The sequence below is a fragment of the Pichia membranifaciens genome (assembly GCF_001661235.1).
Source record: "Pichia membranifaciens NRRL Y-2026 unplaced genomic scaffold PICMEscaffold_1, whole genome shotgun sequence".
NCBI classification, from domain to species: Eukaryota; Fungi; Ascomycota; class Pichiomycetes; order Pichiales; family Pichiaceae; genus Pichia; species Pichia membranifaciens.
This window is the reverse complement of record NW_017566982.1, coordinates 333,525-354,715: the sequence shown is the minus strand read 5'-3', so window position 1 is coordinate 354,715 and position 21,191 is coordinate 333,525. Positions and strand designations below refer to the sequence as shown.

At 41.0% G+C, this 21,191-nt stretch overlaps 10 protein-coding genes across 10 annotated transcripts; 4 read left to right on the top strand and 6 right to left on the bottom strand.

Moving 5' to 3' along the window:
• Positions 1-150: 150 nt before the first annotated feature.
• PICMEDRAFT_70107 (hypothetical protein) lies at positions 151-558 on the bottom strand (the record flags this gene model as incomplete). Its single annotated transcript, XM_019163553.1, has 1 exon — positions 151-558. The coding sequence occupies one exon, from the start codon at positions 556-558 to the stop codon at positions 151-153; it is 408 nt and encodes a 135-aa protein (XP_019019587.1).
• A 336-nt stretch (positions 559-894) lies between these two features.
• Positions 895-2,847, top strand: PICMEDRAFT_70106 (hypothetical protein; the record flags this gene model as incomplete). The annotated part of the gene is made up of 1 exon (XM_019163552.1): positions 895-2,847. The coding sequence occupies one exon, from the start codon at positions 895-897 to the stop codon at positions 2,845-2,847; it is 1,953 nt and encodes a 650-aa protein (XP_019019586.1).
• Positions 2,848-2,975: 128 nt separating this feature from the next.
• Positions 2,976-4,901, bottom strand: PICMEDRAFT_29998 (hypothetical protein; the record flags this gene model as incomplete). Its single annotated transcript, XM_019162619.1, has 2 exons — positions 2,976-4,565; positions 4,770-4,901. 2 exons carry the CDS (start codon positions 4,899-4,901, stop codon positions 2,976-2,978), a joined length of 1,722 nt encoding a protein of 573 aa, XP_019019585.1.
• Positions 4,902-5,220: 319 nt separating this feature from the next.
• On the top strand, positions 5,221-6,549 carry PICMEDRAFT_28835 (hypothetical protein; the record flags this gene model as incomplete). The annotated part of the gene is made up of 1 exon (XM_019162557.1): positions 5,221-6,549. One exon carries the CDS (start codon positions 5,221-5,223, stop codon positions 6,547-6,549), a length of 1,329 nt encoding a protein of 442 aa, XP_019019584.1.
• Positions 6,550-6,638: 89 nt separating this feature from the next.
• On the bottom strand, positions 6,639-8,915 carry PICMEDRAFT_70103 (hypothetical protein; the record flags this gene model as incomplete). The annotated part of the gene is made up of 1 exon (XM_019163551.1): positions 6,639-8,915. One exon carries the CDS (start codon positions 8,913-8,915, stop codon positions 6,639-6,641), a length of 2,277 nt encoding a protein of 758 aa, XP_019019583.1.
• A 431-nt stretch (positions 8,916-9,346) lies between these two features.
• PICMEDRAFT_21593 (hypothetical protein) lies at positions 9,347-11,170 on the top strand (the record flags this gene model as incomplete). The annotated part of the gene is made up of 1 exon (XM_019162212.1): positions 9,347-11,170. A coding segment is annotated over one exon (1,824 nt), but the record flags the coding sequence as incomplete, so codon positions are not given.
• A 275-nt stretch (positions 11,171-11,445) lies between these two features.
• On the bottom strand, positions 11,446-13,385 carry PICMEDRAFT_14038 (hypothetical protein). The gene has a single exon (XM_019160196.1). It carries the CDS (start codon positions 13,352-13,354, stop codon positions 11,669-11,671), a length of 1,686 nt encoding a protein of 561 aa, XP_019019581.1. The 5' UTR covers positions 13,355-13,385; the 3' UTR covers positions 11,446-11,668.
• Positions 13,386-13,655: 270 nt separating this feature from the next.
• Positions 13,656-15,535, bottom strand: PICMEDRAFT_14037 (hypothetical protein). Its single transcript, XM_019160195.1, has one exon. The coding sequence runs from the start codon at positions 15,435-15,437 to the stop codon at positions 13,725-13,727; it is 1,713 nt and encodes a 570-aa protein (XP_019019580.1). The 5' UTR covers positions 15,438-15,535; the 3' UTR covers positions 13,656-13,724.
• A 781-nt stretch (positions 15,536-16,316) lies between these two features.
• Positions 16,317-18,359, top strand: PICMEDRAFT_70100 (hypothetical protein; the record flags this gene model as incomplete). Its single annotated transcript, XM_019163550.1, has 1 exon — positions 16,317-18,359. One exon carries the CDS (start codon positions 16,317-16,319, stop codon positions 18,357-18,359), a length of 2,043 nt encoding a protein of 680 aa, XP_019019579.1.
• Positions 17,949-20,638, bottom strand: PICMEDRAFT_14036 (hypothetical protein). The gene has a single exon (XM_019160194.1). It carries the CDS (start codon positions 20,555-20,557, stop codon positions 18,419-18,421), a length of 2,139 nt encoding a protein of 712 aa, XP_019019578.1. The 5' UTR covers positions 20,558-20,638; the 3' UTR covers positions 17,949-18,418.
• Positions 20,639-21,191: the final 553 nt, after the last annotated feature.

The following is a 21,191-nucleotide window of genomic DNA, read 5'->3' as shown; positions in this document are numbered from 1 at the left end:
CCCTGTGTAACAACCGTGTACACATACTTTACCCAGTGCGTACATACCGCATGAGAACGGCAAGGAGTCACCGTGACTGGCCCGGGGGTCGATTGAGCTCATTTCTTTTCACCTATCCAGAATTTTACAAACGTTTATGAATATACCAGTCTAAGCTTGAGTCGCTTTGATCAACGCACTGTTGATGCCCTGTGGGTTTGCCCCGACGATCTTTTCCACAACCTTCCCGTGCTTGAAAAGCAGGAACGTTGGCATGGCCGAGATCCCAAAATCACGAGCAACCTCCGTGGCCTCGTCAACGTCCACCTTGTAGAAGTCGACGGTTTTGTGCATCTCGCTGAACTTCTCCACGTACGGGGAGATCATCTTGCATGGGCCACACCACGTCGCGTAGAAGTCAACAAAGGCAATGGGTGACTTCATGGCGGTCTCACGGAATGCTTCCATGGTCGACACCTCGGTGACCTTTTGTGCACATCTGCTGGCGTGGAAAAGACGTGCTTGAGGTTGGAATGCCAACCCTCTTTTCGCAAAAATACCCTGTCTGGATGCAATCATCGTTTCTATGTCTGTATCGGCTTCCTTGTGGTGTCTCACCTGCGCCTGGGCCTTTCCGGGGATGAGAAACCCCTTGTTGGAACAGGCTACTTGACCTGCTCTTCTCCTCCTCTGGCTGACAAATTTGAGAAAATCTCAGGAGGGCCCGAAGGAGAACCCGGAGTAGCATCGACGCGTCGACGCCATCTGCTCATGGCTGTCACTCTAGCCTTTATCTATCTATCTATCTATCTTCCTGCCTCGTCTGGTTTACCCCGGGGTTGTCAACAGAATGGTTCTCAGGAGGCAAAAAGAGCACGGAAGGCATCGGAGACACCATTCAAAACTTGACTGACCATGACAGATCAGCTTATGTATGCTCCCGCAGTTTCGTACGCAGATTCGTCCTTCTTTGTGGAGTTGTCTGCGCTCAAATTGGATGTGCTGAAGTTAGACACTTCTTTTCAGGACATTGTTGCTTACTATAATTACTCCGCTTTGGGCACAGAACAGCCTCCCTCGTTGAATGTCTCTGACTCCAGCTTTAAGGGCGATTCCTATCTGGCAAAACAATTGCCTCCGCAGTCTTTTTTCCTTTCGAGAGGGAAGCTATTCAACGTGAACTCGATAGAGGAATTCAAAAACGTAAATAAGAAAGATCTTTTGACGGAGTCAGCCCTCTCTATATGGAACAAGATCAAAGATGGGTCTTTCACCAAGGATCCGTCAATTCTCTCGTCGTTCATACTGCTGTCGTACGCCGACTTGAAGAAGTACAAGTTTTATTACTGGTTTGCCTTTCCTCAGCTACAGTCAGAATGGGTCCAGATAAAAACGTCGCCGAACGTCCAATTCAACGTTCGAGATCGACTTTTCGAGCAACAGTTTTACGTCATTTCGTCTGACTCTGATGACTCCTTGTTACCGCTTACAAGCCTGTTTGATCAAGATAAATCGTTCTTGAAGATCTTGTTCATAGACACATGCTCATATGAGAATACAACTGCTTACATTCTCCGGAACTTTTTCTCTGCTTTGGCTTACTACAACTTTCACAAAGTTGAAGTGCAAGTCGTCAAACACAGCCAGCCCAGTTTGAGCTTCACTACTTGTCTGGAGAATGCAAATTATAACTCGACTGAGCTGACTGATCCACAATATCTTCCCCCAGTGTCAGGTTGGGAGAAAACTTCACGCGGGAAACTGGGTCCAAAGTTGGCAAATCTAGGTTCTTTGATTGATCCTCTTCAATTGGCGGATCAAGCAATAGATTTGAACCTCAAGTTGATGAAATGGAGATTGGTTCCGCAGCTCAATCTACAACTTGTGAAAGATTCTAGGGTACTGATTTTGGGGTCAGGAACTTTAGGGTCTTATACTGCCAGATGCCTTCTCGCTTGGGGTGTCCGGAAAATTACCTTTGTTGATAACGGTAAAGTATCTTTCAGTAATCCTGTCAGACAGCCTTTATTCAATTATGCGGATTGCTTGGATGGCGGGTCACCAAAGGCTGAAACTGCAGCTGCAAACTTGAAAAGAATATTCCCCTTGGTTAATGCAACCGGATTTACTCTTGAAGTTCCTATGATTGGACATTCAGTCAAAGATGAAGTGAAGGAAAGGGCGGATTTTGAACAGTTGGAAAAACTAGTAGATGAACATGATGCGATTTTCCTCTTGCTTGATTCGAGAGAGGCCAGATGGCTACCAACTGTCTTGGGAAATTCAAAGAATAAGATTGTCATCAATGCAGCTTTGGGCTTTGAAAGCTACCTAGTAATGAGACATGGTTGTGTTGACCCAACCAAAAGCTTGAGCGAACAAAGTAGTGGAAGACTAGGATGTTATTTCTGCAATGATATTGTGGCTCCGACGGACTCGACATCAGATAGAACGTTAGATCAGATGTGTACCGTTACAAGACCAGGTGTGGCTTTGATGGCGTCGTCTTTGGCAACAGAGCTGTTTGTTTCAGTATTGCAAACTCCAGAAAGACAGTATTCCAAACATGTAGCTGTGGATCGGTCAAATATCCTAGGTTCATTGCCCCATCAACTAAGAGGCTTTCTACATAACTTTGAGTTGCTGAAAGTCAGTTCAAATAACTTCAAATGTTGTACCGCCTGCTCTATACCCGTTATACAGGCATTCAACGATGAGGGATGGGAATTCGTTAAGAGATCTTTGAACGAGAGTACCTATCTAGAAGATTTAACTGGTTTGAAAAAATTCCATGAAGAGGCAGAAAGGGCTGCACTGATTATGGAAGATTTGGACGATCTGGACCTAGAAGATGAAGAAATCGTATAGATGTGTCTCTTTGGGGTGATACTGTTCAATCAGTATCATGACACGACCATCAATCGTTTTTCCTTCAACCGTGAAACCCACTTTCGAAATTAGTTTATATTAATTCGTTTATACATCTAATGTTAGTGTTATGCCATGAGCATATCTACGGCCCAGTTGACACTCAAAGTTCTCAAGTCTGTATATGTTTGTCCAGTACCGACAAACAATATAGGGATTCCTGTAGCAAAAACCATATTCACCATTGAACCAATCAGATCACCAACAGTATCGCACTTCGAGATGATGAAGAAGTCTAAATGCCGGTTTGCACCAAATGCTTTGTTGAAATTTTGAGCCTGTAGAACAGAATCACTACCGACTAAAGCCTCACCAACCATGATAATTTTATCAGGTTTTGCAGCTCTAGCAAATGAAGCTAATGGAGCCATTAAATGAGAATCATTGTGTCTTCTACCTGCGGTGTCCATCAAAACAACATCGAATCCGTTCTCCGCAGCGTATTTAATTGCACCGGTTGCAATCTTAGCAACGAGATCTGCACCACCATACCCAGATTCGAAAAGCTCAATTTGTTTTTTGTTTGGTGACAAATGTACCAAGTTGTTCACATGAGTACGTAACTGCTCTACAGCCCCAGAACGGAAAGTATCACAGGCAGCAACTAAAACACGATAGTCATTTTGCAATAACCAGAATGCCAACTTGGATAAGTTAGTGGACTTACCAACACCGTTCACACCAACAACAGATATCGAATATGGACCCTTGCCACCGCTTTTTTTTTCCTGTATTTCGTGTAAAAGGTCAATAGAAGAATCTGGGGTTAAAAGTTTTCTGAGTTGTTTGGCAAGGGACATTTTCGCAGTCTCCTCAATTGAAGTGAACGATTCAGTAGTTTGACCGATCAAGTCTTTTTCTACTTCTGCCATCAACGAATTCGCCACATTGGGAGAGACATTCTTTTTGATTAAATGCTGTGTCATAGCGGACTTGATTTTTCCGACATCTTCTTTTGTGATCTTTTTACCACCAATATAATTCTTCAAAAATCCGAAAGCACTTGAAGTGGCTGACTTTTTTTCCTTCTCGACATTTTTCTTCTTAGAAGTTATGATGATTTTTTTCATTTCATCGGAAAGATCATTGACCAAAAACCCATCAGAGGTCTTGGTACCAAAAGTTGCTCGATCTCCAACAAGTTGCTTGATGTTTGAACTAGTCTGATTACTTCCGGATGATTTTGCTCCTGCAGAAGAAAAATCAAGGGTCGACGATCCCTTGTTGTCATCCTCATAAAATGAGCCATCTGCATTCCATTTTCTTGATTTTTTTTTACCTCCAGATTGTTTGACTTCCTTGACTTCCTTCTTGTTTCCAGCACTTGAAGCCATTTGCGTTTCTTTAGCCACAGGTTCTTCATCATCCACAGGAGGCAAAACTTGACCAATTTCATTAAGACTCAAAGTAAAGAACTTCTCGAATTTCTGTATGTCTGTAGAAGAGTTTTCGTAAAGAATCTTCATGTTTTTTAGAAATTCATAAGGTTTCTCTATTGTCACCAAAGAAGGATATATCATTGTAAAGTAGAGCTTGCTCTTGGATGCATCGTCCGTCCATATTAAGTACTTCAAATTGTGTCCGTCAAAGGAAAAGCTCCCCAGGTCTATGTCAGAATCAGCATACCGCTGTATTTCCTCCTCTTCTTTCTGCTTTGCCTTTCTTTTGGGTGTCTTTGCAGTGTTGTCGTCGCTGTCTTCATCTGAATCTCCATCTCCATCTTCAGCTTCCGTTTCTCCTTCTTCGTCACTGACATCATTGTCGTCATTAATTAAAGCGTCATTTGCTTCTGCTTCAGCAGCAGCGGTTGCGTTTTGCTCATTGTATTTATTCGTAGTTTCGGCAAGCTCTGAACCTTCCACGTACCTCATCTTACGTTTATTGATAAGCACATCGTTGATAAAGGCATTTGCTACACGTGCATAATTCTTTTCCGGTTGGTAATTGAAACGTACAGTTCCGGTGGGGTCAAAAATGAGAAACTGGTCAATCATTGGGATATGGGGATCTCACGTTTTGAAAGACTGGGGAAAGCCTATTTGTTTCAGAGGTTAACCTGCAAACTTCCGCTGATCTGAACTCGTTGTCAGATCATTTCCATCTGAAGTAGACCGGTCAAATCCCACTCAGCAATCTGGCGAAAGCGAATTTTGAGTCGATCGACCCAAAGCAAAAAATACGGCTGTGCTTCAAGAGATTTTTTTTTTCACCTATTTTGTCAGATACATATATCACTTGAAATAACTGATAACGGAAACCTCTTGAAAAATCTATATGCTTGTGTCTCCAAGTCAAATTCAGCTGTCAGCAAATATGTCTTCGTTTAAAGAACTAGGGGTATCGAGATGGTTATGTGAAACGCTTTCAGGGGTGAAAATCACCCGCCCAACGAACATTCAGGCGGGAACCATACCTGAAATCTTGAAAGGAAAAAATTGTATTGGTGGGGCCAAGACTGGTTCCGGTAAAACGATAGCTTTTGCTGCTCCAATGCTCAGCAAATGGGCAGAAGACCCATGTGGTATCTATGGTGTGATATTGACGCCAACAAGAGAATTGGCGATGCAAATAGCTGAACAATTTAGCGCCATGGGATCAAACGTGAATTTGAAAACAGCATTGATAATAGGTGGTCAAAGTATGATAGAACAAAGCAACAATTTGAAGAACAACCCAGACTTTGTTATTGCAACTCCAGGTAGACTGGCACATATCATACGAGAACATCCAGATGACGTTGACGGCTTAAAAAGACTCAAGTTTGTGGTTCTTGATGAAGCAGATAGACTTTTGACCAGTTCTTTCACTGAACATTTAGGTACCTGTTTTGAAGCATTTCCAGATTCTAGTAAGAGACAAACTCTACTCTTTACAGCAACTGTTACAGATGCCGTGAGATCATTGAAAGATAAAAGTGATGATGTGTTCATACATGAATTAGATAAGATTGATGATGTTGTGATACCAGAGAGACTATCATTGTCTTATATACTAACACCGTTCCTGGTGAAAGAAGCTATTTTGCACAACTTGTTGACAACAGACGAGTTCAAAGAATCCACGGCTATGATATTTGTCAATCGTTCTGAAACCTGTGAGCTTATAAGAAGAATTTTGAAAGCTCTAGACGTCAGGGTAACAGCCTTGCACTCTGAAATGCCCCAGTCTGAAAGAACGAATTCGTTGCATAGATTCAGAGCCGGTGCAGCAAGAATATTGGTTTCCACTGATCTAGGTGGTAGGGGTTTGGATATCCCTTCGGTGGAGCTTGTTGTCAATTATGATATTCCAAGAGATCCAGACGATTTCATCCATAGGGTAGGTAGAACTGCTAGAGCTGGTAGAAAAGGTAGTGCCATTTCTTTTGTTACGCCGAATGATTTGGACAGAATTTTAGCGATTGAAGACCGTACAGGACGCAAAATGAGCGAGTACGAAAAGGTGACTGATAATGCTGTTATCAAGGATTCCCTAAAAGCTACGTTTGCAGCGAAAGTTGATGCCAGAATGGATATGGATAAAGAAAATTTCGGTGAAAGAAAGCAAAAGTTGAGAGAAAAAGAAATGCAACGTAATGGTGAAGTGGTAAAGCAGGGAAAAATAACGAAACACAAAAAGCCAAAGAAATCAGGCAAAAAGTGAGACAAACTAACAAAATCCTAGTCACACATATTTTTAAGCTGTATAAAAGTAATAATTAGATGTTATAAAGTATGGAAGAAAAGATCGAACTATTTACCCATTTTTTGTCTTTCTATATGAGCTCTTAAGACCTTCTGTCTGTCACGTAAACTCATTTTCTTCTTACCTTGAACTGCCCTTTTGTGAACCATCATAACAAAGTTCTTCTTTCTCTCCTTTTCTCTATTCGTTGTTGAGTGCGGAGCATCTCTTCTACCCTTTCTAGAACCAAACTTCTCTCTACCTTCTCTACCTTCCATAATACCAGCAATTCTTTCTTCTTTGTTCATCTTGCGTCTATCAACGTTGACCAAGTCTGAAGAGTCAACTTCATCTTCATTACGAAGTTTATGTCCGGTGACACTTTCAATACCAGCTTCGGCATTCAATTCTTTCAATTTGGCAAAATCCGCAGGTGTCAAAACGCTGTTCATAGTTTCTCTAATAGCTTCTTGTTCCTTCAATTTGCGTTCTTCTAACTCAAGTTGCTTTTTGGTTTTCTTCCTACCCTTACCAGAGTTACCTTCGTCGTCAGACATTTCTAAATCGGAGTCATCCTCATCGTTCTTGGAGGCTTTCCGTTTTTTATGCTGTCTCATATACTTTAGGTACTTCTTCTTTATACCATTTCTTTCTTTTGGAAGTTCACCGTTGTCTTCATCTCCACTCAAATTGATCTCAGTATCGGACTTAACGTCCACCCAATCACCCTCCACATCATCAATATCTTGCTCTTCATTTTCTTCGAAAGGCTTCTCATCCCAATCATTTTCACCTTCTTTGCCAAGCAGTCCTTGTTCCATCTTCCACTTAGCCAAAAGTTCCAAACCTTGAATACCATTTGTAGTGTCTTTTTCAATACCAAATTGAGGCAAATTTTTAGGGCCATTATGAATAAGACCCATTGTAGCAGCTCTACCTCTATCTGCCTTAAGTAACATTTCTGGTGCAACTTCCCTAAACAATGAGATTAATGATCTGGCTGCCATCAAAACTGCCTTACTTTTGGATCCTTTGTAAGCGGTCAAGTCTTGCAACAAATCTTCATCAATACCAGCTGGGTTTCTGGCTAAGATTTCTCGTATAGTATTCAAACCAGCAGAAGCAACTTCAGCTGCCACACCATCACTAACAAATTCATCAGCAATTTTACGAACCATCATATTGATTGATTCAGGCGGAACCAAATCATGAGTAGCTTGAGCAGCTGCAGCTAGAATCTGCGTGACATCTCTTTGCTTAGGTGTAAGATATTTCAAAAAAAATGAATATAAGCCCAAAACAGTCAACTTGTGAGTACCAACTAACCTCGAAACCAAACTCATAATGGCAATTTTCTGATCTAAATCGTATTTGTTTGCATTTTTTCCAGACAAGTTATTTTCAAACATCACTTCAGCAAACTGTTGAGGATCTCTGAGTAAGTGGATTGCACTAAAGTTCAAATAAGTGGCAGAGTGTTTATTGGAGTTCTTTTTCTTTACAGTTTTCAACACAGATTCCAATTTCTTACCTCTTTTGGAACTCTTTTTATTGACCTGCATCTTGTGTCTGAGTGCGCTAGGATCTATTTCATCCTCATCAGATTCTTCTTCGAAAGCTTGCTCTCTTTCCTTGTCGGCGCCAAGGAAAAACCTAACACCAGATATAACAACCTTAGGATCGGTGTGGAGACATGCCTGCGTCATTAATTCCACAGTTCTTGAATCATCCCAAATACCTCTTCTCCAAAGTTCCCTAGTGAGTTTTGTTGCCCATACACCGTTACCATCTTTTTGATCAAGAAGATTGAATAACAAAGCTTGCGTTGTTCTATTCAACTTCTGGTTTTTAGCGCCAGTATTGCATGATTTGAGCAGGGAAATCAAGGCCGTATATATTTGATTTCTTAGTGCTTTGGAATGGAAACCAGATCCGTTGGTGGTATTTGAGCTGTAAGCAAATAATAGCGGAAACAAAGTTTTGATGAGATACTCAGCCGTAATAATGTCTTTGTTTCTCAACATAACCAAGCATTGCACAATCTTTTCTCTGAGTTCCGGATCAAGTTCGGCGTGATTTTTTGTCAAAATGGTTGCTAATTCATCAGGAAATTTAGCTGTTTCTTTAGGGTAGGATGCGCACACAAAAGACATAAAGTTGATTATCTCTGCAAACTCTTCACTATCTTCGGTGGAAGGATTAAGCAAAAAAATGTCTCTCATAGATTCATAATGTGAATATTGCTGTAAAAATTCTTCATAATAAGATTCTGAATCTCTCCTAACTAGGTTTTGCAACAAAGCAAAGTTCGTAGGTAATATTGCAGCTCTGTTTCTTTTAGCCATGTTTGTTTCTTTGGTTCGAACCCCTATTTAAAACGATAGGGACTTTTTTAACCCGGACAATGTTTAGTGAAAGTTTTTATTGGAGATAAAAAAATTGAAAAAAAAAATTTGGAGGGAGATATAGTCTTGCACTTGTCACCAAAATATTTTTGATAGTGGCGCATTATTTCCAAACGCGGTCCCCGTTCTATAGTTTCATCAAGCATGATTTTACCGGTCTTCAAACTCTTTGACAGTTAAAGAGAGAGTTCATATCTATCACTAAGCATCTTTCCTTAGTATTATTCTTTTCAAAAAACATGGATACATCACGTTATGTGTCTATTTCTTTGAAAGAAGTCGACGCAGAAACGTTTCTTTTGGGAGATTTTACCAAGTTATCGCTTCCTGGCAAAAGTAAACAAAGTTTGAAACATGATTCTAGAGTACCACTCAGCGAAATGCAGTCCTCTAGGGATCGAGAAGCAGCCATTGTCAGAGATTTGCTTTATGTGATTACTGGTAAAGAGGGAATATACATCAAATACTCACAAGAAGTAGACGAAACCGATCTCTTTAAATGCTTCAAGGGATTGACCTATAGAATAAACAAGGATATTGATATCAATTTCAAGGATCTTGCAAAACAGATATCTCAGTTAGGTAAGTTTTATTCGGCATTATCTTTTTTTGAAAAGTATTTCAACAAGGCTGGCCATGGAAAAGTACTAAGTCGACTCTGTCAGTATATAAGAAATTACCTTCAAGAATATCGATCGGTAGTATGTACCTTGTTTGAATTGTTTGATACAGAAACTAGCTTTTCTATAATATCACTGCATCAAAAGCTGAACGATATAACACCAAGCTCTAAGGTACCGAGCATAGCAAAATCTATGCAACTACTATACGATTTGACTCAACTGATTATTGCAGAAAACACCAAACGTCTGAAGAACTCAAATCTTCTGGATATGAGATTTGAAAATATTATGAGGTCTTTGAAAGAAGATATAGGTACGAATATAATGGATGATGTTTTCTTAGACTCACAGAACTCTAGACACGTAAAGGGTGGAATTGTGTTGAACATTATAATGTCACAACTGGAAAATTTCAGTGGAAATGATCGATCCTATAACTTATTTCACCACATATATGAATTTGTCAGTATATTTTACATTCAAACGTTGAATAAGTGGCTACAATATGGAGAAATATTGGATCCATTTCATGAGTTCTTTATTGTTAAGTCTATACCCGAATCTGACTCCTCCGTGTACAATTCATATTACTGGATGAATAAATATGCGATAAAAAGGGAAGGCTTGTTGAGGCAATTTGAGCCAATAGATTTTCAAAAACAAGTATTTTTCACCGGAAAAAATCAATCCATCATAAATGAGTGTAATTGTCAGACTCTGATAAAATCATGTCCCTTCAACCCAATCAAGTCACTTCAGGATACAAACCTTGAACTGATTATTAATGAAGCTTACGTACGATCAAACAAGTTGATTTACCAACTGCTATCTTCTGGTTATCATTTATTTGGCTTTGTTTCGCTGTTGAACAAGTATTTTCTACTAACAGATGGCGCTTTGTTCGATAAGTTTTTGAATGATTCCAATCACGAGCTGAAAAGAAGTTTTAGCAATAAAGCCAGCACAGAAATTATACGGTCTTATGAGAATGCATATGATACAGATTATAAGACAGGCATTGAGAAGCTGGTGTCAGATTTGTTGAGAATTAAATTTGAAAAACATTCATTATTGGAAGATATTCTAGATATCATCAAAACACAAGTAACAGATGCATCAGAGATTCTAAATGCTCCAGATTTTGGAAAACTAACTGACTTGTTGAAAGCAAACGTTCAGAGCAACTCTCAATCTCGGTCTTCAGAGAAAAGTGCTGATCTAGAAGGAAGGCGGTGTAATAAATTGACCATAAGCAGGCTTAATCTTGACGTTGAAATACCATTTCCATTGAATCAAGTTATCATAGATTCTCAAAAGCTTGAGTATCAGATATTGTTTAGACACTCAGCATTGGTTAAATTTCTAGAAAAAAGGTTTGAAAAATCTTGGAGAGAATTGGGTTATCAAACTTTTTGGACCTGGACTTTTGAAGATAAAAGAGTGAGAAAATGGATCAAAAGGTGCAGATTTATACACACCAAGATGTTTGATTTCATAAGGATATACACGTTTTATTTCAAATATGATGTGATTGATAACCATTGGAGTACCATCACTAAAATGTTTCAAGATATTGAACAAGGAGACAGGACCTTTGACTTGAGTGTATTCAAATTTCAGATGACTGATTTTTTGAGTTCTTCCATGTGCGATCTATTACTTTCACAATCAGAGCTGACCAGCTGCCTTTATGAATTGTTTACATTGATAATTGTTTTTCACGAGTATGTGATGTCACTAAGAAAGGCGTTGTTGTTAATGGACGAAAACCTCCTCAATATCTATAAACATAAATTGAACCTGTCCATTAAGTTCAACAATGTAAAGAAAGAGGAAAAACTCTCCAGTTTAATCAAAGGAATTGACTCTTATCATTATACTTTTCAGCGCAAGTTAGCTGAGCTCTGCGAATATTTGGGTTATTATGGAGAAATTGATTCTCCAAAGATGCTGTTACTTCATAGCAAGTTGGTGTCTTCTTTCAAACTTTAAGTTCCACATTAATTATTGGTGGTATGTACATGTATCAATTAAGTGTATAATAGTAAATAATTTAGATAGGTATAATCGTTAACTGTGATCTAATCTCCCTGAACATTCGGCCATCAACTCTATAACTCTTTCGACGTTTTCTTTTTTCAGTCCTGAACAAGGCACGCATTTCCACGTTCGTTGATTGGCAAAAGCGTTCAATTCACTAAATTTCTCACGGGAGCCCTCCACATCTGCCTTGGTTGCAACAATCAAGACGTTCTTACCTGACAATCTATCTTCTCCCAACTCTCCAATTAATATCTCCATGTCATCTATTGGATTTTCTGATCCAAGGGAAACAACAAAGACAATGCCTCCAGAGCGTTCAATGTGTCTCAAGAAATTCAAGCCCATGCCTTTGTTATCCTTTGCTCCTTTGACAATACCAGGAATGTCAGCGACTGTGAATGGTGGTTGGTCGATTCTTAGTGGGATCGTTCCAATGGTGGGCTGTAAAGTGGTAAACTTCCAGTGTCCAACACGAGGTTTTGCGTTAGATATTGCTCTCAATAACGTAGATTTTCCAGCGTTAGGTAAGCCCACCAATCCTAGGTCAGCAAGTAGTTTCAATTCAAAGATAAAGAATTCCTCAAGTCCACTTCTCCCCTGTTTGGCAAAACGTGGATTTCGGATGTTTGGTGTAAGAAAATGCATGTTCCCCATTCCCCCCTTTCCACCTTTCATCAAAAGAATTGGCTCCTCTGTAGGTTTATCAAGATCAATTCCGTCGAGAGGAAACGTATCGGTAGCCAGTTCGCCTTGTTTGATTTGGTCGTCAAAGATAGCAACCCTTTCATTAAGTTCGTTGAAATATTCTCTTTGGGCATGATAGCTTTCGTCCTTCTCTTTGAAATTCCAACCCTTACCAGATTGAAACGAGTTTCTGAAAAACTGTATAAACTTAGGCAAAAATGAACCGAACTCATCTGAAACACACTTTATGTGAAAGGTTTTGTCGTCATAATTCTCCTTCTGCAATGAGCGTATCTCCTTTGGATCAGGACACCACCTGATATGCGTTCCAACTGGAACAGTTAAATACACACTGTCACCTTTCTTACCGTCCAACTGAGCACACTTGCCCTTAGAGCCGTCTACAGCAATGTAACGGGATTTGAGGTTATGCAAAGAGCTAATTTCATTCACAGCCATCACATAGACATCACCTCCATCACCACCGTCACCACCATCAGGTGGCCCCACAGCAATACCGGTATCTCTATAGAAGGAGACGTCACCATCTCCTCCTTTCCCAGATTTTAATTTGACTACCCTCAAATCTGAAAAAGGTTGAACAGATTCAGCCTTCGGCCTTCTTCGTGAGTTCATCGACGAAAATGGAGAAGAAGAGATGAAAAAATCAGACGCAAGCACCGACACAGTGTGATACTTGTTCTCTTCGCTAGCTTGCGTCACCACTGTGTGGGTTCTCTTCGTTTTCTTTGATTTGAACTTCACAAATTGTTCATTCTTCTCCGGGTCTTCCAAATCAGACTTTTCTGTGACTCTGTAAGTAACTTCCTCTTCCGGTGAGCTATCACTTTCTAGCGTTTTGTGCCTACTCAAGGTTTTAAGCCACTCAGTGTTTTCATCAAGAGTCGGAGCGTTGTCTGGAATAGGCGGTATCGACGATAATAAGTTACCTGAAGAGAAAAAAAATCGTTTTGTCTGGCCCAAAGTTCTAGCATACACCGCCCTTCTCAGCACAGATGAGCACAGCATACTTGAGCGCTTTGTGAGTTGCAAGTTCAAGAAGACTTTAGTCTTGAAGCGGGACGGCAGACAGCTTGACAGAAAGAAGGCCTGCAAGGATGTCTTCTTTTTCTCTCATGCTGAAAATTCATGTTGCCTTCCGAATCGGGAAGGTTTTCTTCCCTGTGCCTGCACACTATCTGTTTTCCGTTTTCTCGAGAAAGCCCAGCCTTTCTCTACGTTCTCCTGCTACGGAGGCTGCACTTGGACAGGAGGGAGATCTCCACAGCGGGCAGAAGGTGGTTTTTCCTCTGTTTACTGAGAACTTGTTACGAGTTTACTTTACTGTGTTAGCTAACGTGTGTCCGGTTTTCTGAATCTATTTAGATTTAAAGAATTATTATTTTTTATATGTGGAGAGGTACTCTTCGTACCCGCCAGTTTCAAGCTTTTCGGCCTTGCCTAAAACTTCGTCTTCCATGGCATTCATGTAGTTCTCCATCTCGGTGATCCACTTAACCTCGAAAGCGCCAAGAATTCTAATGGCTAATAAGGCGGCGTTTGTAGCATTGTTGATGGCAACAGTGGCAACGGGTATCCCCCTTGGCATCTGGACAATCGAATGCAAAGAGTCAACACCATCCAAAGTGGATCCTTTCACTGGGACGCCAATAACAGGCAAAGGCGTCATGGCAGCAACCATTCCCGGTAGATGTGCAGCACCTCCGGCACCGGCAATAATGCACTTCAAACCTCTCTTTGGAGCTTCAATGGCGTACTTGGCCATTCTTTGTGGGGTTCTGTGTGCGGAGACAATGGTGACTTCGAAAGGCACACCGAATTGTTTCAAGATGTTGCATCCAGCAGACATGACAGGCAAGTCTGAGTCAGAACCCATTATCACGCCGACTAGCGGAGACAGAGAAGTGCCTGGAATGGTGCCTGTGGACTTTATGCTTTCAGGTGAGACATTGCCGCCCTCGATGTATGCAAGTCTGCGCTCGCAGTCGGACATGGAACCTGAAACAATGTTGATGTGGCCCATCTTTCTCTTTGGTCTGGTGGACTTTCCGTAGAGATACACAGAACTGTTGGAGGTTTCGAGAGCTCTTTTACAGAGCTCAAGCTCCCCGTTTGGCTCGTCGAAACCCAGAACATTGAGCATGATGGCGTTGGTTTGTGGGGTGGAGAAGCAGGTGAAGTTCTTTGGCATTGGTAGGCCGGTGATCGATCTGATGTGGGCCTCGAATTGGGATGTGACACATGCATCAATGGTGTAGTGACCTGAATTGTGCGGTCTTGGTGCTATCTCGTTGATCAAGAGCTCACCATCTGGTAACAGGAACATTTCAACACCAAAGATACCGGCGCCAGCAAACGTCGAAACCGCCTTTCCAGCCAACAGCTGTGCCTTGGCTTGTGTAGTGTCGTTAACTCTAGCAGGTGCGTACACAGTGTGGCAAATGTTGTCCTTGTGGATCGTTTCGACGGTGGGATAGGAGAACACCTCGCCGCTTGGGTTCCTCACAACCATGACCGCAAGTTCCTTGGCGAAAGGGGCCCATTTCTCAGCATATAGGGGCCTGTTGCATAGCACCTTCAACGCTTCATCAATGTACGAGGCGTCCTTCACCACGAAGTTCCCCTTACCGTCGTAAGCCATAGTTTTCGACTTGAGCATGTACGGATACCCGAACTTCGAACCAACAGCTTGCAAGGCGCTCGCAGTACTCTCAACGCTGACGGACTCGGCAACAGCAACATTATGCAAGATCAAGTGCTCCTTCTGACGGTACTTGTCTTTGATTATCTCGAGTGTCTCTGGAGAAGGGTAGATCTTAACGCCAGTCTCCTTCTGGATCGTCTTCAAGGCTTCGGTGTCGACATGTTCTATCTCGACTGTCAAAACGTCACACTTTGCAGCTAACTTTCTGATGTCCTCAATGTTGTTGAACGACCCGTCGATGTGTTCGCCGTTGGCGTTGATCTGTTTTGCAGGGGATTCTGCGCCCGATTCCAAGATTACCGTCTTGATGTTGAGTCTGTTTGCTGCTTCAACGATCATTCGGCCAAGCTGGCCTCCGCCAAGGATACCAATTGTCTGAGAATCCATGTTGCTTTATTTTGTGCTCGATACTCTGCCTGTGGCTCTACCTGAGGTTGTTTTTGGACCAGGAATACCGTGCAAACAGTACGATATTAACAGGTCCTGGTCGATGTTTTCGAATGAAATATAAAAAATAAGCGATAATATATTCCATTATCTATCTGACTGCGGTGCTGACTCTGTTCTCCGAGAAAAATGCTGCTGCCTTCCGCCGACGCGTCGCTGGCCAGCTTTAGCCCCCGCGACAGCACAGTTGTTGTAAAGCAAACATGTAAATGGAAAACCTTTGGTTCGTCGCCAAATCGGGTAATTCAAAAGGGACACTCTGGGGCAAAAGAGCATTGATCGAGACCAGGAAGATGAGCAAGCTAATGTTTAAAGGCCAGTAGCACTACAATCCAGAGAGTTTACAGTAAGCGCTTCCTGGGCCTCGTGCAGAAACTCGTCATGGGGGACTACGTCCACGCCGAGACACTAGATCAGACGCACCCTTTTCCGGTATGCAATATCTGACCAAAATCTAGAATGTGGCGCCTGCCAACATGTGGAATGTTGCTCAGCTTGCCATCTCGCAAGTGGCTACCACAGGCTTATCTGCACCAGTTCGTCGTTCATCACGCGCTAACGACTGCGCAACCGTCTTCAGCGCATTGTTCCCAATTAGGCAAGTACGGCATGGACGTTGTGGAGCAGAGAGACACCCTTATCAGCTCTGGACCGGATGCGTGTTTTTTCAGCCTTGGCTACGTTGCACCTCAAAAGGTCGATCGTTCTTTGAAAAATAGAACAGGAGGGAACTCTACACTGGGAAGAATAGCTGTCAAGGGTATAATGTACTGGTCGGCCGTACGTGGATGAAACAACACAGAGAAGTAATTACTGCCAATGGAAATCAAAAAAAAGAAAAAGTCAACGGACTACTCGAGGAGAGGCTGTTTGCAATGCAAGAAGTCGCATGTGAAGTGCGATGAAAAGTTTCCAACCTGCTCACGGTGTCTGAAACGGAGCACGGAGTGCAAATACTTCACAAATTTCCTGCTCGAAAGCACAGCCTCTACCATAGAACGAAATACAACTGCCAAGACCACCATTGTCTGGGAAAACAATCAGTTCACGAACGTCAAGGATAGAGCAGCAGCCAATGGAGGACTTGTGTTTCCAGGTGATGCCGACTACTCGGCTCGAGCCGCAGCAGTCCACGATGAAGCAAACGTTTCACCATCGAGCAGCACCAGTAACCTATCAACTACCGACAAAATACTCAATCCGACACACGTCTTCCTTCCGGCCCCGATGACTCCCGCAAACATGAACATCCACTACCACTTAGGCGAAGACCCAGCAAAGCTGACAGCACTGCAACACTCAAAGCTAATCCCCTCCCCGTCTTTCCTCAACAACTTCAATAGCAAGTCTCCGCACAACGCTTCAGTGTCTGATTCGAGTGACGTCGGCAGCCAGTTTTCATTTTCTCACATAAAACTTAACGATCTCATATCTGTCGGACAGAGCGATCTGGATTACTTGAGCTCACTGAACAAAGAATACAAAACAATGACATATCTATACAATGAAAAAACGCACCCAGACTTACATGTTTTCGATATCCCATGGGATGGTGGTCCCATGTACTACTTCGTCGATACAATCAAGAAATATGACCCGATAGTTACCAACAGCGAAATCTCCTTGAACGACCAATCTATCATCGACTTTACTTGGACGCTAGCCAGAATAACCAAGTTTTTCTATACCTTTGTTTTATACTCAGAAACTTCCTTGATGTCTGTACTAGATCTATGTTTCAAGTTGGGTACAAAAAGCTCCATTTTCCAAAGTATCCTCACCTACCACTGTTCAGTGCATGTAGTTCGACTTTACAATATCAGCAACAATGAAAACCTAGCAGACCTATGGGACGTCAACGTACGGATCCCAACTTTCAAGCAATGCATTGACTATTTGAGAGCAGGTTTGGAAAACTCTCCCACTTTCTCAGATCTAGTCATACTTACTTTCGCAGTGGTGATAATCTTTTCCGGTAACGCATCTGATGAAAGCTGGAGAGCTCATTTAAATGGGTGTTACCAATTGATTAGTAAATCGTATACGCTCAAAAGCTCAGCAAACTTGGAGGATTCATTTGATGTCGCTGCATTGGCATTGTACGATGTAATAGTTGAATGGTACAACCACACAGCTTCATTGGCTGCCGTGAGCGCAGGAAACGGATTTCTTGGACGAGATTTGAGTTCGCTTAGGAACATAACAACCTCAAATATAGCGGTTGCAAGCAATGGTATGAATCTGATGGCGGGCCATTGTTCAAATATTACCGATTTGATATCAAATATCAACAAGTTTATGCACACCTCTCAAAAAAAGGGTCTGAAGCTATCTGGGCTCAACTTTGTTTACTTTATTCTCAATGAAAATAAATCGAATGATGCTGCCGCAGAGATTACTGTCAATGGCTTTGAGTTTTTACGTCAGTTGAACAAAATAAAATTAAATTTTGAGTACGAAAGGTTAGAGCTCGAAGATTACAAAATGGACCTATCTATAAAGTACTGTAATTTGCTATACATGGATGGGTTAAAATTATTCATCACATACTTTTTTATCGGCACTAGAGATAAATCAATTATCAGATCAATCCTGCGTGACATTTTGGATCTAATATATTCTATGCCTTACCGTTCCTCATGTGCAATCATTTGTCATTGGAATATATATATTGGTGGACTAGTTTCCTTGTTGATCTCGGATTTTGAGATTTACGGACATTTTGTTGGTATCTTGAAAGTTTTCCAATTAAATGGAATGGACGTTCAATCAATAGATATCCTCGAAAAAATAAAGTCGATTTTGTTTGAAAAGGACTATCAGCAACTATTATACGCAGACAATGACTTTGTTATTTACTAATTAATTAAGGTTTTTTTTCTTCTTGTATATGTCTATGTATAATGCACAGTAAGGAAACATTACTCTTCTTCACTGTCTTCTTCTTCACTTCCTTCGTCACTGGAATCGGCCATCAACATTTCGATCCATTTTGCAATCTTTTCCCTAATTTCAGGGACATTCTTAGACTCCTCAGAGTTCCACCAAGCAATAATGTTCTCATCATCTAAGATGTCAATGTCGTATAAGACAACTGCAATACAGCCAAACAGTAATGCCTTGTATTCCGCATCCAATTTGTGACAGATGTTTTGTAAAATCAGCAAAAGATCAACCTGATCCTCATCATCGAAAACTTGCCTTTCAAACATCTTACCCCATTGTCTAAATATCTTTTCTGCAGCATTCTTCACACCTAATGTATCTGTATCTACAAAATGGTTGACACGTTTAACCATAGCCAAGCATGAGGATTCACGAACTTCATGATAGGTCACATTCATACTCATACGTAACGTGTTCAGTTCTAACATTGCAGTGTCCAAATCATGATTATTTTCCATAGCACGTTCAACTGTTGCTATTGCTTCAATGTCAAAACTTTCACCTTCATCTTCAGACACAAATCCACTTGCTGAAGAGTGCGTTCTTTTCTTTTTCTTATTCGTGTGGTGTACAGTAATCGCACTGGAGGCGATTGATGAGTCAGAGAGATTGAGTTCTGCCATCTCATATACAATTCCGCCATTTCCTCCCTGGGAATCTTCGTCATCTTCATAAAGGAACCCTAAGCCGTTATAGCCAACGACATTTGGATCACGTAAAGCCATTTCACTTACAACACGTGAAGGGACGTCAAACTCATCGTCCTCGACCTTATCTTCATCTTCGTCCTCCTCCTCACTTGAAATCAAAGTACTAGATGTGGCACTCCGGATTGGGTTCTTGATTATTCTCACATTATTTGCAACAATGACATTTTCATCGATCACTACACCAAAACCTATGACAGAGCCTGGATTCAAAATAACATTTTTTCTAATGATAGCATCATTCGCCACAATAGCATGTCTGATAATACATCCGTCTTCAATGATTGCACCATCCCAAATGTACGAGTTTTCTACCACCACGTTATTTCCTATTTTGCATGATCTGCCAACAACAGAATTTTGAATTTCGGTGTGATCACCAATAAATGAGTCTTTACCGATAACCACACAAGACTGTAATTTACAAGATTGAGAAAGTATCACATCATTTTCTTTGTAGATGTGTTGACTTCCATAGGTGTATGTTTGGTCTTCAAGCAAGTTTCTCTCGGGAACAATAGGGTAGCACCATCTTTCAAGGACATCCTGACAGATTCCATCATATGTTTGCCAACTTTCAACTCTTGCTGAATATTGATCGGTAGTTATGTATGAATAAATATGCTTTTTCAATAAATCACTGCCTAAAACACCCTTCACGAAATCAGATCTCAAAGTTTGATAATCAAAATTTTCTTGGAAAATTGTTGGAACAGTAGCTGTACAGATGTCAACGTGGCAATCAATCAAACTATTATTCACTTCAAATTCTCCAATATCTTCTAACACTTCAGGATCTATATTGACTGAGGTCTTTTTACCATTGATTGGAGGCAAATCTTGGTAATATAAACATCTGTTTGTTGCTTTGTCCATGATAAAGCATGCCGGTTCGATATTGGATCTCGAGCGGTGCATTGGAGCGGCTTGAGTGAGGACCATTGTGCATATGTAGTCACGATCACTTTGTTTATATTTTTTGTGGTCTTCCAGGACTTTGGTGATATCCACATTCGTGACAACATCACCAGAAATCAAGATAAAATCTCCTGTAATCAAGCCTCTTGAATCGATGTCTCTCATTGCGTCACCCACTGATCTGGACTCTTTCGATGGAATGGTTTGAATTTTTTTAAAAGGAGAAGAAAGGTTAACCCATTTCGATTCGTCGATGTACTCCTGAATTTGATCTGCGTGGGAACAGCACATAATGTATACTTCATCCACTATGCTTGACTGTGCCAAAAATTCCAAAGTGTACTCAATCAACGGCACATTGGCTAACGGTAACAAGCACCTTGGCTTAACGGACGTCAAAGGCATGAATCTTGTCTGGAAAGAATCAGCCAGAACAATAGCCTGTATTTTCGGCTCATCTTCTGTCTCCTTGTTTTGCTTTGGAGGCATGACTGGGTTGACTGTGATGCTTATAAGGTAAGGTGTTTTCAAAGAATGTGTTTTGGAGTGTGTAACGCTTAAAAGCTGAGTCAATAATCCAGTCAATACTTCAGGTTTTTTTTGCGTTCTCAGGGAGAGAAAAAAACACTGAGGTCGCTTACATGATGAAGGTGAAAAATTGATGAGGTGAGGAAACAGGAGGTTTCAATCGTCATTAAGGAGTTAGCAAGGCATTTTGCAAAAAAAGCGTAGACGTCAAACTGTACATAAATATATATTCACGTGTATATATTAGTTAGCTCTGTTAGCTGTAAATTTAGGGAGAAATTTATAAAAGAATATTAAACTGTTCGTATTTAAAAAGAAGGGGAAAAAGAAAAAAAGCAGCAAAGAAAGAGCATTGATGATAGTAGAAATGGTGTAAAATAGGGAAATAGGCTGGGATGATACAAGATCAATGATTGGAACAAAAGCTGGCAATACCACTAAAGTCATACTAGTGAGACCAAAACGCTCAACTTGTATATTGAAAGTTTTCTCTCCTTCTTTCTTATATCATGATGTTAAAGAGTCAATGCTATTTCTTTGAGAATTGTGGTAAAAGAGTGTGTGGTTAGGTATGTAGTTTTGAATCTGTTGTTCC

Excerpts from the sequence above, each read along its gene's own strand:
- PICMEDRAFT_14037 (XM_019160195.1), bottom strand. The coding sequence starts at position 15,437 with ATGGATTCTCAGACAATTGGTATCCTTGGCGGAGGCCAGCTTGGCCGA.
- PICMEDRAFT_14038 (XM_019160196.1), bottom strand. The coding sequence starts at position 13,354 with ATGCTGTGCTCATCTGTGCTGAGAAGGGCGGTGTATGCTAGAACTTTG.
- PICMEDRAFT_14036 (XM_019160194.1), bottom strand. The coding sequence starts at position 20,557 with ATGCCTCCAAAGCAAAACAAGGAGACAGAAGATGAGCCGAAAATACAG.